The sequence below is a fragment of the Pteropus alecto genome, unplaced genomic scaffold (genome assembly GCF_000325575.1).
Source record: "Pteropus alecto unplaced genomic scaffold, ASM32557v1 scaffold45, whole genome shotgun sequence".
In the NCBI taxonomy this organism is placed as follows: domain Eukaryota; kingdom Metazoa; phylum Chordata; class Mammalia; order Chiroptera; family Pteropodidae; genus Pteropus; species Pteropus alecto.
In genome coordinates, this window is record NW_006442491.1 from 5,901,730 (window position 1) to 5,920,905 (window position 19,176).

General features: G+C 39.9%; 1 protein-coding gene across 7 annotated transcripts in view; it reads left to right on the forward strand.

Moving 5' to 3' along the window:
* Nucleotides 1-19,176, forward strand: part of KIF16B (kinesin family member 16B) — a 278,826-nt gene that overhangs the window by 142,451 nt on the left and 117,199 nt on the right. For all 7 annotated transcript variants that reach the window (XM_025039943.1, XM_025039945.1, XM_025039946.1 and 4 more), the window contains 2 exons: nt 7,620-7,702; nt 9,142-9,230. In XM_025039943.1, the coding sequence (XP_024895711.1) occupies nt 7,620-7,702; nt 9,142-9,230 (172 nt within the window). The remainder of the gene's footprint in view (nt 1-7,619; nt 7,703-9,141; nt 9,231-19,176) is intronic.

Consider the following 19,176-nt stretch of genomic DNA (forward strand, 5'->3'; position numbering starts at 1 on the left):
AAGTCCTATGGGAAACATTGATTTGTGTTGTTTTGTTTTGTTTTAGCAGTCAGTCGACCTGCTTGTATTCAGATCATAAATTAGAATCGGCCTATGTGGGTTTTGATTCTAGTTCTAAAACTAGTTTAGTTTTCAAATACTTCATAATGCTATTCCGATCTGTCCCATGTGTGTACTATCTAGTGGCCAATCTGGAAACTGAGCAGTGGTCTGTGCCTTAGTTCAATTCTCAAAGTCTTCATGTGCTATTGAGGGTCAGACTCATGCATGTGCAGTCCGGGATGACCCAGGAGTTCATAATCAATTCTGTGAGGATGCTTCCTTGAACTTCTCTCTCTGTACCATCTCCAAGGGGTCTTTTTTTTTTTTCATTAAAAATTTTTTTTTTTTAAATCATCTAACTAGAAGTATAGAGCTTTACCACTTTTCATGTTCTTCTTGCACTTGTCCATGGCCAAGCAGTGAGAGGACAGATAGAGAAAAAAGCAACAGAGATCTGCTCCCACCCTCTTGGGGAACCATAGCTCTTTGATTAGATAGAGATTTTCCTCTCCACAAGTTGAGACATCTGTGGTCCCCCTGCTGCTGCCATTGGTGCTGCCAGAGGACCCTCTCCCTCTGCCTTGAACCTGAACTGGGGTGCTTCTCCTGAAGTTCTCTCATTTGCACTGATGTCAACTTTTGAATTTCCTCCTAGACCAAGGCAGGGAACCCTGGAGGAAAAAAATGGTAAACTCACCATCAGTTCACTGGTGCTTCAGATCCTGATCTTCAGCCCTCCTGCTGCCATTTACTTTTCAGGGCTCTCAAGTAACTGCTGCCTGCATAGTCGGTGGCATTCAGTGGGAGAGACAGTCAACTCAACCGCATGATTATTCCATCTTATGTGGAACCAAAATCCCTTCCATGGGGTGACTTTACACTGCTGAAAATGGATAGGTGTACCCACAGCCAAATTCTGAAGTTAATTAATATATTTGTCATAATGGTACCTGTTGAAAAGATAACTTATGTATGAGTCAAGCGAAGTGTGTAGTGAAGAAATGTCAAAAGACTGGAGAGCATCTTAGGTGAGAAGAAGGAGTAGTGGGAGACCAAGGCTGCTTAAGCATGGCAGGTTTGTGGGGCTCTTGAATCCCAGACTGGTGGCGTGAATTTTCTGTGGAAGGTGCTCATCGTTCAGTAGATGAGTAATGCGTTTGCAGAGTTGAAGGACAGTGCATTGCTTGCATAGCCCGAATGGAGGCTTGGAGATGAACAGTGACAAGAGGGGAATGATGAAGGTACTAGACTGTTGGAGCTTAGGGAGAAGGGGCGCATTTTGGAAGAACTATTTTAGAAGGTACAATGGGATATTGACAGCTTGGAATGTGTGGGAGGCTAGAACTGATTAGCTGAGATTGTTACTAACAAAGAATAAGTAGTATTGTCATTAACAAAGAATATGAAGTAAAGACAGTTATTAATAGCTTGACCAGTTAGTGTAATGCCTTCCATTTAGTATCTTAGAATTTACCATTTTATTATCTGTCTGGTATTGCCCTCTATTTCATACACTTTCTACATTTTTCTTCAGAAGGAAGAGACTATTCCATATATCCTTTTTGCATCTTCCCTGAGGCTTTAAGAAGAAAAATAAATCAGCCCCCACTCATCCCGCATCTTTCCCCCAAGACACATCTAAAAATTTCTTTGGGGATGGGACCAAAGCATCTTGAAATTTTACAAAGCTCCACGTTCAGCCTGTTGTGCATGCAATTGAGCACATCATTCTTGATGGATTTATTTGGCTGGAAACCTCAGTAACAAAGATTGAAAATCTATTTTCTTTCTTCTCTAGAGCCCAATAATCTAAGTTTGTCATTAGTACTTTACCAAGAGTAAACAAGGGTTTAAGCGATTTATCTAAAGCTGGAAATTGTAAATCCATATTTGAATTATAAATGTTGAAAAAGAAGGGATGACCTATGTGGCTTTTTGGTAAGGTATCATGTGCATTTACATTCTTCAGAAATACTAGCTGATGATCTGATAGCATGCTTCGATACTGACACCCACTACCCTTGGCACTGAGTGCCTATCATCATCCAAGCCGGCCTCCAACCTCAAGCCATGTGTCCTGTTTAAATTCATTAGTATATATATGAAATTTTCTTATCCACCACAAGCATCATGGCAGATCTTAATTTTCCTCATATCACTTTGTGTTAAAGAAAAATTACTATAATTCAGGTATCATAAATAATAAAGTCGATGTTACAAGAGTTCATGGCCCTAGGACATATGATTTAATGTGTTCTTAAATACTGGCATATATTAGTGGAATTTAGACTTTCTCTTTATCTGGTCCCCAAAATGGTGCCATCGTCATAACTTATTTTAATATAAATATTTTTAAGACAGTTTAAACTTAAGGAAAAATATCACACACAGGCAGTTTACTTTTTGCTTTTATCAAGAAATGAAATATGAACTTCACCCATCCTACCTAACCTCAACCTCTCATTCAGTACCATGCCAGAGAATTGTATGTTCCAGGACAGAGCTTTGCTTTTCTAACTATTGTACCTAAAATGAAAACCTCTCTTTTACTGAGCATGCTTTAGCATTCCATTATATCTTGTCTGTTCGTATCGGGGGTAGTGGGATTCTACAGTAATTAAATTCAGAATGTAGAACCCCAAAGCAGAATTTCAGAGGGACCTCAGTTTTTGGCCTCCATATTACAGTGGACCATGTACTTTTGAGAATACAATTGTCTTTTATGTTTGTATTAATTGTAACCCAGAATTAAATAATTTATACATCATCGCTTCAGAAATATTCATATGATGTTTAATAGAAAAAAGGGTTGATTTATTTATGTAGTAGCAGAATTTAAAAATCTCACATAAAATTTGAAAAAAGTAAATAATAGTGATGTTAATGATTTTTGTCACTCTGTTAAAAATCACTAGACATGTTTACATGTTTTATATTTTTCAGTGCACCTGAAATATTAAAATAGGAACTGTCATGTGAAACCAGCCTTCAGTGGTTTTATTCAGATGTTTAAATGAAGCTTTTTTGTTGTTATGAACAAGTGTTTTTGTCTGCCCGTTTTCAATGTCATTTCCCCTCCATCCCCTTTAAAGACCATCTGGAATTTGTTTATCTTCAGGTATTTAACAGGCCCTGAAGTAATCGAGGAGCCATCATATATTTCAAGAGGTTTAGGTGTACCCTGAAAGTTACAAATTAAGTGTATCACAGAAAGTCCATCTGCTGTGATTAATCATATTAACCTTAGGTCAAGTTCATAGTTAAAGAGAACTTAAGATCTGGAAGGAACCTTAGATAGTATCCAGTTTGGTAACTAGATGAGGAAACTGAATTCTGGAGAGGTTAAGCAGTGACTCGTCCTTGGCCACACCAAGAATACCGGGCAGGACACATGCTCCGGGTCTCATCCAGAAGCCTTACACCATCGACATTCTCATTCATTCATTCTTTTTTCTTCAGCTCACTTATTGCTGTTTAATATATACTCATGAGTTTCCTTTTAACAAAAACAAAACAAATTATCCCCTGGGATTCATCACCGCCCTCCAGCTACTACCAACTCTGTCTTTCTCTTCATACACAGACTTCTTGAATGAGTTGTCTGGACTCATGAGATCCTTAGCTTTCATTCACTCCTCAACCCCTCCAGTTTGGCTCTGACCACTATCAAAACAGCTTCATGGAGGCCACCTGCGACGTCCATGCTATCACACCCATGTCGTTTCCCAGTCTTTTCACCTAGGCTGATCTCTGAAGCATTCTGCATCCTTGACCACTCCTTCCCTTGGTTTCTGAGGTTTTCCTTCCTCTCTGGTGGCCCCTTCTCTGTTTATTTTGCAGGTTCATTCTCTAGCTGGCTGTGAAAAGCCAGTATTCCTCATAGTGCCCAGTCTCTTCTCTATTCTCCAGGTGACTTTCCCACACCCATGGTTTCATTTATTAGAGATGACTCTCAAATATGTATAGAATGATACACACACACACACACACACACACACACACACACACTTACCTAATATCTGTAGATATGTGTATGTACCCACACAGATATTAGGTAGGTATGTACACACATATTTGTATATATGTGTGGTGTGTGGGTGTGTTGTATATATTTAAGAGTAGTTAGGTAGGCAGGATGGTAGATAGACAGATTGATAGATATCCCAGGCTTTTCTTTTGGAGCTTTAGATCTATATTTCCACCTGCCACAGACATCTCAAATTCATTATATCTAAAGCTAAACTCATAATTTCTCCTCTAACCCAAGCTTAGTCCATTTCTAGTGGGCTCAATCTGCGTGAACAACTCCCCACCCAACTAGTTATTGCAGGCAAAACCCCAGGAGCCATCTTCCCTACCTCCCTTATCCCTATATCTCACTCATTATTGAGTCCTATCGATTTTATCTCCTAAATATCTCCCTGATTTGTTTATTTCCCTCCATCTCTACCCCTTCTCTTCAATTCTGAGCCACCGTCGTCTTTCAGCTGGACCATTATAGTAGCCACCTACCTTGTGTATCTACATCTAGTTGTGCCTTCTTTGATTCATTCTTCAAACAGTGGAAAGAATACTCTTTCTGAAACTATATAATTGTATAATGCTACTACACAGAACCCTTCAGTGTTTCCTTTTTGCACCCATATGAAATACAAGATGCTTTACGGTATCCACTGAGATTCTCTCTGGTCTGATCCCTCTCTCAAGCCTCATCTTATACAATGCTCTCCCTGGTTCCTGCTGCTAAGACATACAGCTGTCTTCCAATCACATCATCATCATCATCATCACCATCATCACCATCGTCATCTTTTCTTGCCAAAGGACCTTTACTTATGTACTCCCCTCAAACCCCAGTTCTTAGAGCTTGTCTTAAGCACCAACTCCCTAAGGGCATCCTTTCTTAACCTCTCCTGCAATAAACTCCCTTCTTATGTGCCTTTGAACACTGGGCAGGGTATCTCTTCTTCAGTTGCAGCTTTGTATTTATTTGTGGAATTATTTGATTATTTACTTCTCTCCCCTGCTTGTTTATAAGCTCCAGAAGGGCAAGGCATATGTCTGATTTTTCAACTCTGTATCCCCAGTGCTTATTACAGTGACTAGCATGTGGCAAGTGTTCATTTAAGTATCTGTTGAATGAATGAATGAATAGCGTCATATAAAAATGAAGCAGATTTTTAAAGTCAGTAGGTTTGTTGAGTAAAGGAAAACCATAGAGGGAATAGAAGGGAATCAGCCTTGACACAGCCCTTTGTATGTGCTAGGTAATTTACGCACATTAGTTAGATGAAAACAAGGAATGGTCAAGAGTAGTTTTATTTTCTTTAATAACGCCTTAAAGAGATTTTCATGTGTATTTAATACAAATACATGGGTGGCAAGATTAATTTTAGTATGATATGAAATATATCTGAAATACTCTTCTACTTTTTTCATTAACATTTTTAGCAATTTTCAGATTGCATGGTTGTGCATTTAACAGAAAAAAAAAGAATTGAATTAGATGTAATTAATGCCTCATATGTGATTGCCTTATTAATTTCTAATATCACTTTATGAACATTAAATATACATATATCTTATACGTGGCTGCTAAACTTTTGACTTTCTGCATGGCACACAGTTCTGTGTCCTAGTCATAAAAGGCATGGGAAACAAATACACTAATGGTGCCTTTCCATAATAGGAAAATATATGAATGCAATTTTATATGAGGGAGATAAGCAAATTGTAGAGTGAATAATGCTGCCCTCTGAGACTCCTAAAACTGTGTTCTCCTTTTCATATTTACTCCATTTCCACTAAATAATAACCACCACTGGAACCAACCCTTTGGTTGTCTCTTGGTTGTGATAAACTCATTAGGTTTTAACCATACTGAATCTAAAATTTCCTTGAGAATCTGAGATACTATGTTGAATAGGCAGGTATATATATTGGTGTGAAGCTCCAGAAGAGCTTCTGGGGTTATGAGAATACCTGCAGGGTCCAGGTAGACATAGTACCCAAGTGGGAGGTCGGTGAATGTGGTCAACCAGAAGTCATGTGCTCTGTATGAAGGAGGCTGCCATCAGCAGCCCTGGGAGTTTTGCCAAGTGGCAACACAGATCTACTGATACCACATCTTTTAATTTTTCAAGGGAATCCAGACAGAAACTCAGACTTTTATGTGAAAACTGATGATTTTTTTTTTTTTGAAAACTGGTAATTTTTTAACTGTTGGCAGCTAATAATTTTGCTTTTTAAATGTTTCAAAGGACACACACAAAACACATACATGAGCTGAATTTTTTCTCCAGCCACCCATTTGTGACCTTTGTTGCAAATTCTTTATCTTGGTTCTGTGGATCCTCATATTATCTGCATCATCTCTCCAATATTGATTCTTGCTAGTTTAAGATGTCCTGCATTTTAGCTGGACTTGGCTCTCTCCTGTGTCAAGACATAGCAGGCCTGTTCTATCTATGGTTTAGCCCTTTCCTGTGATTACCCCAAATTGGAACACTTGTTTTGTCCCCTAGTTGTTCTGAGTGAGACCCAGCTTATTTCCTCATTGCAAAAGTCCTTCTCCATCTCCTGCAGCCTGCACTCATCACTTAGATGCTCAACACCTCATCACGCGTCACCCTTCATGGTCGACTTCTAGTATATATGTCTTGTCTTTTCAAATAAATTGTGTGCTTTTTCAGGGCAAAGATTGAACATGGGGGTCTATTCTGAGGCGTGGTAGACTCAGAGGTGTGCATAGGACCAGATCAGATAGTGACTCTCTCCTGGAACATTGCTATCCTTAGATGCCTTCAGCGACAAGAGCTCATTGCCTTTCATGGCACCGTGCCAGCTTTGGACAGCTCTGACCTTAGAAAGTGTGTGCTTGTTTATTTGCTTAATCAAGCTGAAATTTGCCGCCTGTCCCCCAAAGATTTTGTTACCCTTGGGCATCTACATTGAATTCTTTTACCCTTTGTGCCATCATTTTCTGGAGAAGTAGGACCCATGTCATTCACAAGGATTTTTCTTTTAACAGGATTAAACAAGAAGCAATGTTTTTATGTGGAAATAGACACTACATGTACACAATTTCTTTCCTGTCAAATTCTGAGGGAGATTTTTGTAATACTTACCTGTACTTTGCCTGTTTTACCGTGTTTCTTTTGGAAACACTTTCCTTTGCAATTTCTGCTTTACCAGCATTAATAAACATTTCCTAAATTTGTGACCATATATTTTGCTTGGTATTACAAGGTCTCTTTGAAGAATTGATTTCCTTTTTTCTTCTCAAAAATCAAAATTATAACTATCTATATTAAATTTTAAATATCATAATATAGTATAATGCTTGGACCCATTACCTCTGCCTTGGATTTCATGAGTATTGTGACACTTGGCTATAAAAATAAAAGTATTTGCAGATTTAAATGGCTCATGTAAACAGACTTTTGAGACCCTCACTCTTATTTTTTTTTAATATAGTACACTAGAAGTTGCTTTTCAACTGTAAAATTTCATGTTATGGTGTCGCCAACTGACCAGGATGCTAACCATAAACTCATTACTCTTTTGTGTGTTTTTAGGTGCTGTGATACTCTTGGGAAGAACCAATATGTTTCGCTTTAACCATCCAAAGGAGGCTGCCAAGCTCAGGGAGAAGAGGAAGGTGAGCCACATGTAGTCTCCAGGAGCCAGCTCTGATGCGGGTGGGGCTGGACTGGGGGAAATCTTTATTACTGGTTCCAGAAGTTCAATTTTTCTGGAGTACAGAACCAGAAAAGTTATTGTGTAGCTTAGATTGATTCTAGAGAGTTTGTTTCCCAGAAGATGACCAGCCGATGAAGTAGTAGGGCAAGTAAGCAAAGTCCAGAGCAGGAGAAATGGTTCCTGCGAGCCCCTTCTCTTCAACCCTTCATCCCCACTAAGGAATTGGGCATCGTTGTGCAGTAAGTGGAGAGTGACTTCCACTTAGGAGCATCTACTTTAGTAGTTATCCCAGTATCAGAATCACTTTAATCCAAAAGTTTACTCACTTTCTATTTTCAGCTATGTTAAATAGGATTTTCGATTGGGGTATGAAGCAGAGAGTAAGTTTAGGACAATTAGGAGAGACTTCCTCTTGGCTGGATGGGGATATCCAGAGGGTACTTTAAGTGCTGGATCAGGGAGGTAGGCAGAGGACCAGAGAGAAAGGGGAGGAAATGAGAGGGAGAGAGATCTATCTAAAGATGTCATGCTGTCCTTAGATTGAGAAAGATAATAAAGACTGCAGTGAACATTTCTAAAGCCAGGCACTGTGTGAAACTTCCACATATATTCTACTGCTTTATCTGTGCAACAGCTTTTACTACCCCTTGTCACAGATGATCTAGATGAGAAACTGAGACAAACTTGTTCCTTAGCTAGCAAGTAGGATGTCGGGCCTGCAGCCCTGACCAGCCAACCCGGAAGTGCCTCCCCATCGCCACTAAGTTACACAGCCCACATCTCACCCTACTTTTGCAAGGGCTTCCTGAGGTTGCTAGTGCTATAGATGGGAAGTAATGAGAAAGCTGCAAACCTCAGCCTTCTCCAGGCCGGTCCTTCTAGCTATTGAAGCCTCTTACCTGTTCCAGCCTAGGGTCTCCCCGAAGGGTCCTTTTTGGTACAGAATTGGAAAAATGTTTGCACTAGCTTTCCATGGAAGCAAAACAGGTCGAGCTCTTATTTTTTGTTTCCCTTCACCTCTCCCTCCTCCATCTGTATCACTCAGTTAAGTGTACGTGAGTGCTGCTGTTAATAGGACAACACTCCTGCCAGGGAATGAGGATAACAAAGATATCATGACCTCTTCCCTTGACTTTAATGCAGCATGGTTGGGGAGACCATCAGGACTGGAGTTCCTGGTTAGTTTTCCCTGTCCAAGCTTGCTAGAGCCCTGCTATGCTTAGCTGAGGACTTGGGTTGTAGACTGTCCCTGATGTGCCATCCTCAGATAGACCAGCTGGTTTGCATGCTAATGAGGGGTGTATGCACTTCATTGCTTCTCACAAGTCGAAAGCATTGAGATCAGAGCACTGGCCTCTATCTGCAAAGGTAACCGTTCTGCCCTATGTCTGCTCTTAGAGTGGCCTTCTGTCCTCCTTCAGCTTGTCCATGACTGACCTCTCGAAGTCCTGTGAGAACCTCTCCACGGTCATGTTATACAACCCAGGGTGAGTGAACAGCAGAATCTCCTTCCCTGTGATTATCACTGTTGTGGTGTCTATTTTGTCAATTCCATTAAAGTCACTAGATAAAAATAACACTTCTGCAATTGTGCCTCCTTATCGAATCAGCCATAGTGATTTTTCCACGTTCCTTTCCAGCCCTTGCTATATATGTACATAATTTTACTTAGTTATAATCACAACATAAATGAGATAACATATTCTGTTTTTTTTTTTTTTTTTTTTTGCTAAACAGCATAATAAGCATTAGTGAGGGTTGTTACAAGCTTCATTATCATTTTCATAACTGTCTAATATTTTAGAGTTGGCATTTTGATTACTCAGTGAATGATCTCTTTTTGGCCGAAGAACTTCCATCTTATTTTATAAATTTATTGTAATAACAGATACAGCTTTGATTCTTAGGGCACAAAATAGCCCAGAAAATTATGGTTACAATTTCCAAGCCCTGGGGGGGTGCCCCTGAGGGCACAACCAATAGTGTTTTAAATGGGCTTCATGGCTAGGTGACCTTGGGCGGTCAGCTTAACTATTCAGGTCCTTCATGGTTTCATCAGTGAAATGGTGGTAATAATGAAAATCTCTAAAAACAGGGAACTAGATGAAAGTACTTTGGGGTCTTTTCTCGTTTTGTGAGGTTCCATAAGTTTATCTTATGTAAGACGGTGGAGGTAAATCTAATAGCAAAATAAGTGAGATAAAACTGACAACATCTTCTAGAGCTGTCATTTGTTTAGTAGCTGCCGTATAACAGGCACTGTGCTAAGCACCTCACATCCATTATCTCTCATAATTCTCAGATGACTCTACCCCATTTCACACTGAGAGAATTCATATAGGTTTGCTCGCCTATGGTTCCGTAGTTAGAGCTATAGTATGATTTCAGGTCTCTCTCATATTCAGCCCAGGCTCCGAAAATGCCTTTCTCCAGCTGGGGGCGAATTCAGACCTGGGGCCAGTTCCATTGTCGGTGGCCTCTGGTACACACGGTGAGCCCGATGTCATTCTCTCCTTTAGCTCAAGTCAGTGCTGTGGTTCATGGAAGGCAGACATGCCTACAAGGAATTTCTTCATTGTCACATCATAGGAGTTTAAAATTGGGAAGGACCTTTGATCACATTTCTGAATTTCTTATTTTTTTTTATATCAGACAAGATCTGACACCTTATTTGATATAAAAATTTTTTTTTGAAAAGCCAGTTAGTGCAACACCAGGGCTGCTGTAGGCTCCTGAGCCTCTCCCTCCTTCCATAACTTCTGGAAGTATAAGCAAGCAGTTGACTCCCTCGTGCCAGCCTTCGTCTGGACCAGTCAGCCTTTCCATCTTATTATGTGGTTATTGAGGAGAGTTGTGCTCATTAAGTAAATGAAATTAGCCATACCGTTAAAAAAACAAACAAACAAAAAAACAACAAAAAAAGCCCCTCAAAGCAATGGATTACTGTTACTTTGAAAGGCACATTTTGTTGTAGCCTTTAATTCCTTACAGTAGTTTTGGCAACTGTCTTTTATGATGACTGAATTGAATCATTCATATGCTTACTTTAACTTTAATATAATATGTAAGTCTTTAGAGTTAATTTTGGTCTACATGATGTGATCCATCTGTTTGATATTGTTGGACTAATTCAATTGTTCTGGGATATGAGGAATGCTTCGTAGAATCACCTCCCATCCTGGGACCCAGTTCCGGTCCTAGAACCCAGGTACCAGCTTCATTATCCTTGATGGTGGTACCTTTTACTTTGAAACCATTTGGAGATGTTATATGGCTGTCCAGTACCAATGAAAACCAAAAATTGATCTGTAGTTGTCCTGTTCTTTGAAACACAGGGTCACCAACTGTGGTCCCCTCTTTCTCTTGCATGTACAGATGGGATCTAAGTCCTTCCTTTCCTCCAAACAGAGGAGAATGTGTAGTCCTCTTAAAATTGATGCCATTTTTTTGTTGCTTGCTTGTTTTTAAGTTAAAACCGTTTTTCTCAGTGTTTATAAAATGAAGGTCAGAGTATACTAATTTTAATCCTCAGAACTTTTCAGTGACTTTCTGTGATCTAAAAAATAAAATTCCAACCCCTTTCCATGTTATTCAAACTCTGCTCTCTGTGCTCTTCTCAGCACATCCCTCCTTGCGTCTGGGCACCAGCCATTTCAGGTACCATATTTATTGCTCAGACTCACCTGGACTAGCTATGCCTTTGGGGCTCTTCCTTTGCTAGTTTCAGAGCCTGGAATGCATTTTAAGATGCACCCACTTGTCCTATTCGGCTTAGTACATACAATCTCTCTTCTGAAAGCAATTTCCAGCTTTCCTCCACCCAGTGAGAAAGAAGTGTCCCTTTCTCACAGTGTATTGCTCCATTTCTGTCATTTTTATTTTCTTCTTTGTAATGGACACTCATCTGTCGACAAGTCCTTTCCGAGCCCCTCCTGTGAAGCAGGCAGGTTCTAGCACAGTGGCACAATCGCCAACACCACCAACAAGGTTAGTTTACAGCTAGCTGGAAAGAGAGAAGCAATTACAGGTAATTTACAAATAAATGCAGAAAGTGAAAATGAAATTAATATAAAATGTCTTGGGGCAATATTTGATGGAGTGATCAGGGAAAGCTTCCTGAGGAGGGGATATTTAAGACTTGAATGGAGAAAAGATGACACTCGTTCAGCAGAAAGGGGAAAGAGGAGAGTAAGGCAGAGGACAAAGCAAGCACAATGGTTTCAAAATGAGAAGCAGAAAGAGGGCGGGAGTAGAGGCAATGTAGTAAGCAAAAAGAAGAGTGGTAGAAGGTGAGTTGGGGGCCAGCTAATGTAGAGCCTGGTAGGCCATTGGAAGGGGTTGACTCTTTTCTAAGAGTGCTAGGGAACCATTAGAGAGCTTTAAGAAGGAGAGTGACCTGCTGATATAAGTACTATAAATAAGAGATATGTGATTTGGAGAAAGAAGCATAGAAACAAAAGACCATTTAGAAAGCTGTTTCCTTAGTTCAAGTGAAAGACAACAGTGGCTTGGATCTGAGTGGTAGCCATAGAGATGGAGTATCATGGAATCAAGGGTGATGCCCAGGCTTTGGATTTAAACAACTGGAAGATGGTATGTCCATTTCCTGAGATGTGGGAGACAGGGAAGACCAATTTGGGCAGGTGTTTGGGTAAGAGTTTAGCTTATGTGTCTTTCCCATTAGATTGGAAGTTTTTCATGGTCGAAGGCTTGTCTTATTAATTTCTTATTTTCAAGTTTCACTCATAAAACATGTTTAGTAAATGTTTAGCACACAGATTAAGAATTAAATTTTAATGAGGTACATGGATCTTTTTAGGAAAGGTTTTTTTACTAATTTCTCTGGGCATGGGTGTTCGAAATAGCAGAAAATGGCATAGAATGCAAATGCAAAGGAATGTGTTTTTGTGGCATGGGTCAATTTCCAAATGACACTGCAGTTTTCGAATAATCTCAGGATCCTCAAGCAAAAGATGTGAAGAGGGCCTCTTGATATGAGAAATTAGGTCAAGGCAGTCAGAGAATTCAAGTGAGAAACAGTCTGTTTTAAACTACATTACAGTTGGCTACAGAGATGGTTATAGAGGCATTTGACACTACCATTATGCTTCCTGTTCACCTGGTTCCAGTTAACAGACACATTTTGTCTCTGCCACCCCTGTAATACTCGTTTGTGAAAACTCAGATTAAAATTACTTGATACTTCATCTCCCTCAACTTTCCACCTGCTGTAGAGAATGATTGCCCATGAATTAAAACATAATTGGAGAAAAGTTTCCTACTCTGATTTATAGGAAGCAGACACCTTGTGAAGTTGACTGCTCTAGTAACTCAGCAAAATGAAGCAGAATTAAAGCTATAGCCATGCTGTTTATACCTTTTTGATGTTACAATATAAATACCCTCAGCCTAAATTAAGCACCATACAATACACTGGAAGAACATTGAAAGAAATATCTTTACTGCTTGGACCCTGGCTAAATTTTGTTATTTAAATCTGGGTAATAAACTGCTTAGACGCAAGAGTGTGTTAGTTTCTCAAGGTGGAAAAGTAGGACTGAGATGCTTTAACAGTTCAGCATATATTTATTAAGAGTCTGTCGTGTGTGGAGAATCTGTGTCAGATGCAATGTTGTCTCTGCTAGGAAAACTGACACATGCATGTGAACCCATTTAGAGTGAAGGCAAGGTGTCTGTGACTCAGGGCAAGGAGAGTGGTATAAGTAACCTGTCTCCCGGCAGGTCCAGTGAAGGGGATGGTGGGACGTGCTGAGGAAGGGGATTCTCTTCGTATAGCCATGCCTTGTAATATGTTGGGTGACAGAAAACCAGAGACTTGCAGAGGAATCTTTCTTGATGTTGAGATCACCTCTAGCCAGCATCATGGAATCTGTTCTAAGCCTAATTCACAGCAACCCACTTGCCTTCAAATCTTATGGACACCAGGCATTTTTCCCTATCATCTTCCCAATTTTTCACCCTGTTTGGCTCATTCTCAGTGCCATAGCAACACGTAGCTTATAGTAAATAGCCAAAGCCCCTGTCAGGAGAAGAGTGGTGTGGAGGGGATAGCAGGGGTTTATGAGGAACCTTCTTTTAGAAGCCTCTGGTCTAGTGCTTTCTTCTCCATAATTGACATGAAGACGTTAGACATCTATAATAATGCCTTAGCTTGGAGAACAAAGCAGGGAAGAATATTAACCAAATATTTGGTCCTGACGCCACCCCTGAGGAGGCCCAAGTCACTCACCTCAGCTCAGCTTGAGATTTCTCTCCAAGAAAAAAAAACACCAATGAAATGGATTCTCTGCTGCACCCTGAGATGTTTGCACGTAGGAGAGGCAGATTGGACAGATAATTCCGGGAAAGGTATCTTTTATGAGCAAACCAGATGAGCTCTGGAAGGAGAGAGAGAGAGTCATGTTGAGGGTTAGGAAGAGATAAGAGGAATCTACAGATTAAGGCCTGGCTGGGGAGCCCTCTGAAAGCCAAGCACGGACATTTGTAGTTTGCTTTTTATAGACAACTGCTGTTTGGGGAGATGTACTATTGGGTTTGAGCAGGATGGATTAGAGCTAGGAGAGAGATTGCAGGTCAGGTTCTGCACGCACATTCATAGTAGCAGCATATATGTCACATTTTCATAAATTTTGGTCAGTATGTTCAGAATTTATGATTATGATTTAAATGTGTGGCCTCAAATACAATAGATAATTATTTTCTATATACTCATAAGCATTTGGTAGCTCATCTCTTCAATTTTTTTTAATTGTGGTAAAATATAATTAACATAAAATTTGCCATCTTAACCGTTTTAAGTATATAGTTTAATAATTTTTAGTGCATTCACATTGTTGCGCAGCTTATCTCCAGAACTCTTTTCGCCTAATAAAACTGAAACTCTGTACCTATTAAACATTAACTCCCCATTTCTTCCTTCTCCTAATCCCAGGCAGTCCCCATTATACTTTCTGTCCTAGGAATTTTACTACTTTAGGTACCTAATGGAAGTGTAATCATACAGTATTTGTCTTTTTGTGACTGGCTTATTTCACTCAGCATATTGTCTTCAAAGTCCGTCCATGTTGTAACATATATCAAAACTTCCTCCTTCGTTTTTTTATGGCTGAGTAATATTCCATTGAATGTATATACCACATCTTATTTATCCATTCACCTGTCGGTACGTACTTAGATTGCTTCTACATTTTGGCTATTGTGAATAATGCTGCTATAAACATAGTTATAATTAAATATAATTAAATACAAATGCTGTTTTTAATTCTTTTAGGTATATACCAAGAAGTGAAATGTGGATAATTTTATAATTCTATTTTTAATATTTAGAGAAACTGCCACACTGTTTTCCATAGCAGCTATATCATTTGACAGTCCAATAATGAACCAAGGATTCCAATTTCTCCATGTCTTAGCCAACCTGTTTTCTTTCTGTTTTTTGTTTGTTTGTTTGTTTGTTTTCATGATAGTAGCCATCCAAATGGGTGTGAGGTAGTATCTCATTGGTTTTTTTCTTTTTCTTTTTCCTTTCATTTTCTCAAGCATGTCCAAACTGGAAAATAGCATTTAGAAATAAAGAAAGAAAATCTCAAAATTTAGTTCCCCCCAAAAGAATAGTAATTAAATGGTGAACAGAAGCCTAACAAGGATCAACTTCCAGATTACCTGTCTCAAGCCCTGCCAACTTCAGTTCAGCCAGCGCATTCACATGTATCTCAAAATCCAATCGATGGTTGGAATCCAAGAATTTCTAGTCAAGGAGAGATGTGATCATCTTTGCATTAAAGGGATCACTGGTGATTGAGCAAAAAGGGCCCTAAGGAAGTGACAGGAAGGAGACTGGACATAAAGACTTGAACTGAGGCAACAGTCAAAAGAACTTAGAAGAAAGCTGGGCTATAGAGGTGTTCGGGGAAGAAAGTAATGAGGCCTGGATGATTAATAAGATGTGAGAAGTGAAGATGCTGATTTCCATTTTTTGGCTTAAATAATTGGTTAGGGGTTGCATGCTACCCAGCTGAAATACGAATATAGGAGAAGGAAGAGAAGGTTGTCAAGAGGCAGGGAGGATAATGAGTACAACCTTGAAAAAGGGCTCCAAGCAAACTTTCTCCCATAAGTGACTGTACATTTGAGTATTCTGTCAGCCACCATGCATCCCTTCGGAGAGCTGGGGTCTCTGCAGCCTGTCAAAAGCACAGGATGAAGGTGGTTCCCCCTAGTGAATAAAACAGATGCTCACAAGGTCTGCCACTTTTTCCTCATCCATTTAGCTGCTACGTGAGGGCCTGTCATTTGTCCAGCCCTGTGCTAGGGCTCTAGTGAGTAAGACAGACAAGGGCTGAGTCACCGCAATGCAGGATTTAGTGCCCAGGGAAGACATTTTTAAAGGCTGTCAGGAATCAGGATGCTGGTAGCATTGTCTTTGCACAGGACAAACTTAGATTACTCTAGGGTGTCTTTAGGGCAGGGAAAGGTGCAGTTCAGTCCAGATCCACACCCGCCACCAAAGGCTCTGTGTCTCATTGTAGTGAGTCCTCTCACAGGGCACCCACTATTAATGAATCCTGTGATCAGCAGGTGGCCAAACCTTGGTGAAAAGTGAAGGGTTTTGTGTCCCTTACCCTACATTTGCCTTGTCACTTCCGTGGGACTAATTTTAACAAACAGGAATTTAAAAAGAATTGATAGTAAACCTCCTCCTCAGACTTGTTGCAGAGCTTTCTCCTCCTGTCTTTCGTACTCTCTCCCTTCAGCAAACTAGCGTTTACCCTTCTTAATTATTGCTTAATGCAGAGTGTTTGCTTAATAAATGGTAGCAGTGCCCCTTGCTTTTCTCGTATTAAACCCTCCTGACCACGTCTGTCTAAAGATGCTGGGACTCCTTAAATATCAACAGCTTCTTTCCCTTCTTGCCCCAGTTTCCTGAGCACCGGCCTGCTTTTCTAATTTTGATAGAAATCACTGCCCACTCTATCCATTAGGATTTTTTTTTCCTCTCAGATTGGCTCTCCCTAGGGACTCTTATCTTTCTGGCTCTCTGCCTTTTGAATCTCCACCCCATCCTGAGAAAATTCATCGGGCCGTTTCACTCCAAAATTTTTTCTGCCTATCAGTGTGGAAGAACGTGCAAGACAGATTTTTTTTTCTTTAAATGGCCAGTGTGCTACACAGCAAAGGAAATCATCAACAAAATGAAAAGGCAAACTATTAAGTGGGAGAAATATTTGTAAATCATATCTTATAAGGGGTTAATATTCAAAATATGTGAAGAACTCATGAACTCAATAGCAAAAAATAAATAAATAAATAATAATAATGGGGAGAAGACCTGAATAGACATTTTTCTAAAGAAGACACATAGGTGGCCAAGAAGCACATGTAAAGATGATCTGCATCACTAATTATCAGGGAAATGCAAATCAAAACCATGATGGGATACACCTCACACCTGTCAGAGTGGCTGTTATCAAAAAATCACACAAGTGCTGGTAAGGATATGGAGAGAAGGGTACCCTTGTACACTGTTGATGGGAATGTAAGTTGGTGTACCCACTATGGAAAACAATATGGAGGTTCCTGAAAATACTAAAAATAGACTTACTGTATGACCCAGGAATTCCACTTCTGGGTATTTATCTGAAGAGAACAAAAATACTAATTTGAAAAGGTACATGCACCCTCATGTTCATTGCAGCATTACTTACAATAGCCAAGATATGGAAACAACTGAGTGTCAATCAATGGATGAATGGGTAAAGAAGATGTAATATCACCAGCCCTGACAATGATTCATGACTTCCTCTATGAGATGACATAGGAAAGACTCACGGACCTGCCCCTGGAATCCTGTCCCAACCTTGAGCTGGGGGGTGGAGGTCACTATACCTTCTTTGCCCTTTTTGGTGACCCCTTCCTCCTCCAAGACTCATCCTCTTCCCAGCATCTGGCCTGGCCCCTCAGTGCCTGTGGGATGCTTTCTAAGCTCCAACACCATCATCCATGACTTCGTTCTTCAACATTGTCTTCTGTCACATTCTACCTTGAACTTTAGGCTTTGGTTTAAGCGGACAAAACAGATCTTTCACGCCCCTCTCCAGGTCAAGCCAATCTATGAAACTCATAACGCAAAAAAAAAACTCTTTCCTTGAGCGCATACTGTTCATCTTTCAACCTGAGTATAATAATTGTCTCTTCAGGAAGTGTTTGTGCATCTCTAGCTTGACCTAAATGCTTTCTCTTTATTCTTTGGCAGGCATTTTGTGCATACCTTCATCATAGCATTTTCCAAGTTTATTTAACTGATGCTTACCTGCTTTCTCAGTAGGCTTCTTGTGGATAGGAACCATTCCTGCCTCATCTTAAAATCTCCAGAAGCTCCCACATGGTGGGTACATTGAGCTGAGGGTTGTGGCCAGCTGATGAGCTCTCAGCACACAGGATGTATCTGCTCATAGGTCTCCAGGTGCATTGTGCTTCAGGTGACTCCTGTGTACTTTTTAGTATCTTCAGGTTAGCTACTCCCTAACTTTTTGATTTTCTCCTTCACACAGATGTTCTTTATACATGTTTTGTGGCTTTCAATGTATCTTTTTGTTTATTTGGTATTATATATACCTAAGTGTGTGTGTGTGTGTGTGTGTGTATTTTTTTTCTGCTGTAGACTAAAAAACTTACTGTTTAGTACTGAAGTCCTCTTAGAGCAAAGCTCTCTGAAAGAATTAAGTCTAGTTTATAAATTAATGAATCCAACTTATCTTCAAAGCAACCAGTTTTTTCTCTTTGTTCAATAGGGAACATATTAATTTTCCAAAAAGCCATGGGGTGGGAGGTGGTGGGAAAACAAGCTCTGACTCATAGTAAGAGTTGGAGTTTTTAAAAATGAAGTCCTTGCTGCTCAAGAACATTTTATCAGCCTAATTGGGCACACAGAGTTGGGTGTATCATTTCTAACATAGTTTTAGAACTTGCTGCTGGCCCACATCTCAAGCTCCCTGGAAATTGGGATTTATATACACACATGTGTGGTCCTTGGTGCCAGAAAATATTTGGATGAGGCAAAGCAGCCTGGTGACTTCTTTTGGGAGTTAGCTCCACTTTGGAGAAGCGCCGAGCCAGCGTCTTTGCCAGGAAATAATTTTGCTGTGAGAGAAACATTTCTTCTCAACCAGCACACAGTCTTTATGAAGAAGCCAGGACCACTGCTTGAGCTCCTCTGTCTTGTTCTGAGATTGCAAACAGACAGCTAATTTGGCAGGATGTAGAGGCTTTCACAGCTTCTTGAAAGTGCTCTAAGCAAAAATTATATGCAATCCAAGTTCATTTCAGTCTTGAAAATAAAGAAATTTTTACTTGTGTACTCTTTTTCTTTAAGCACTAACCAGAGCCCATTTAAATATATATATATATATATAA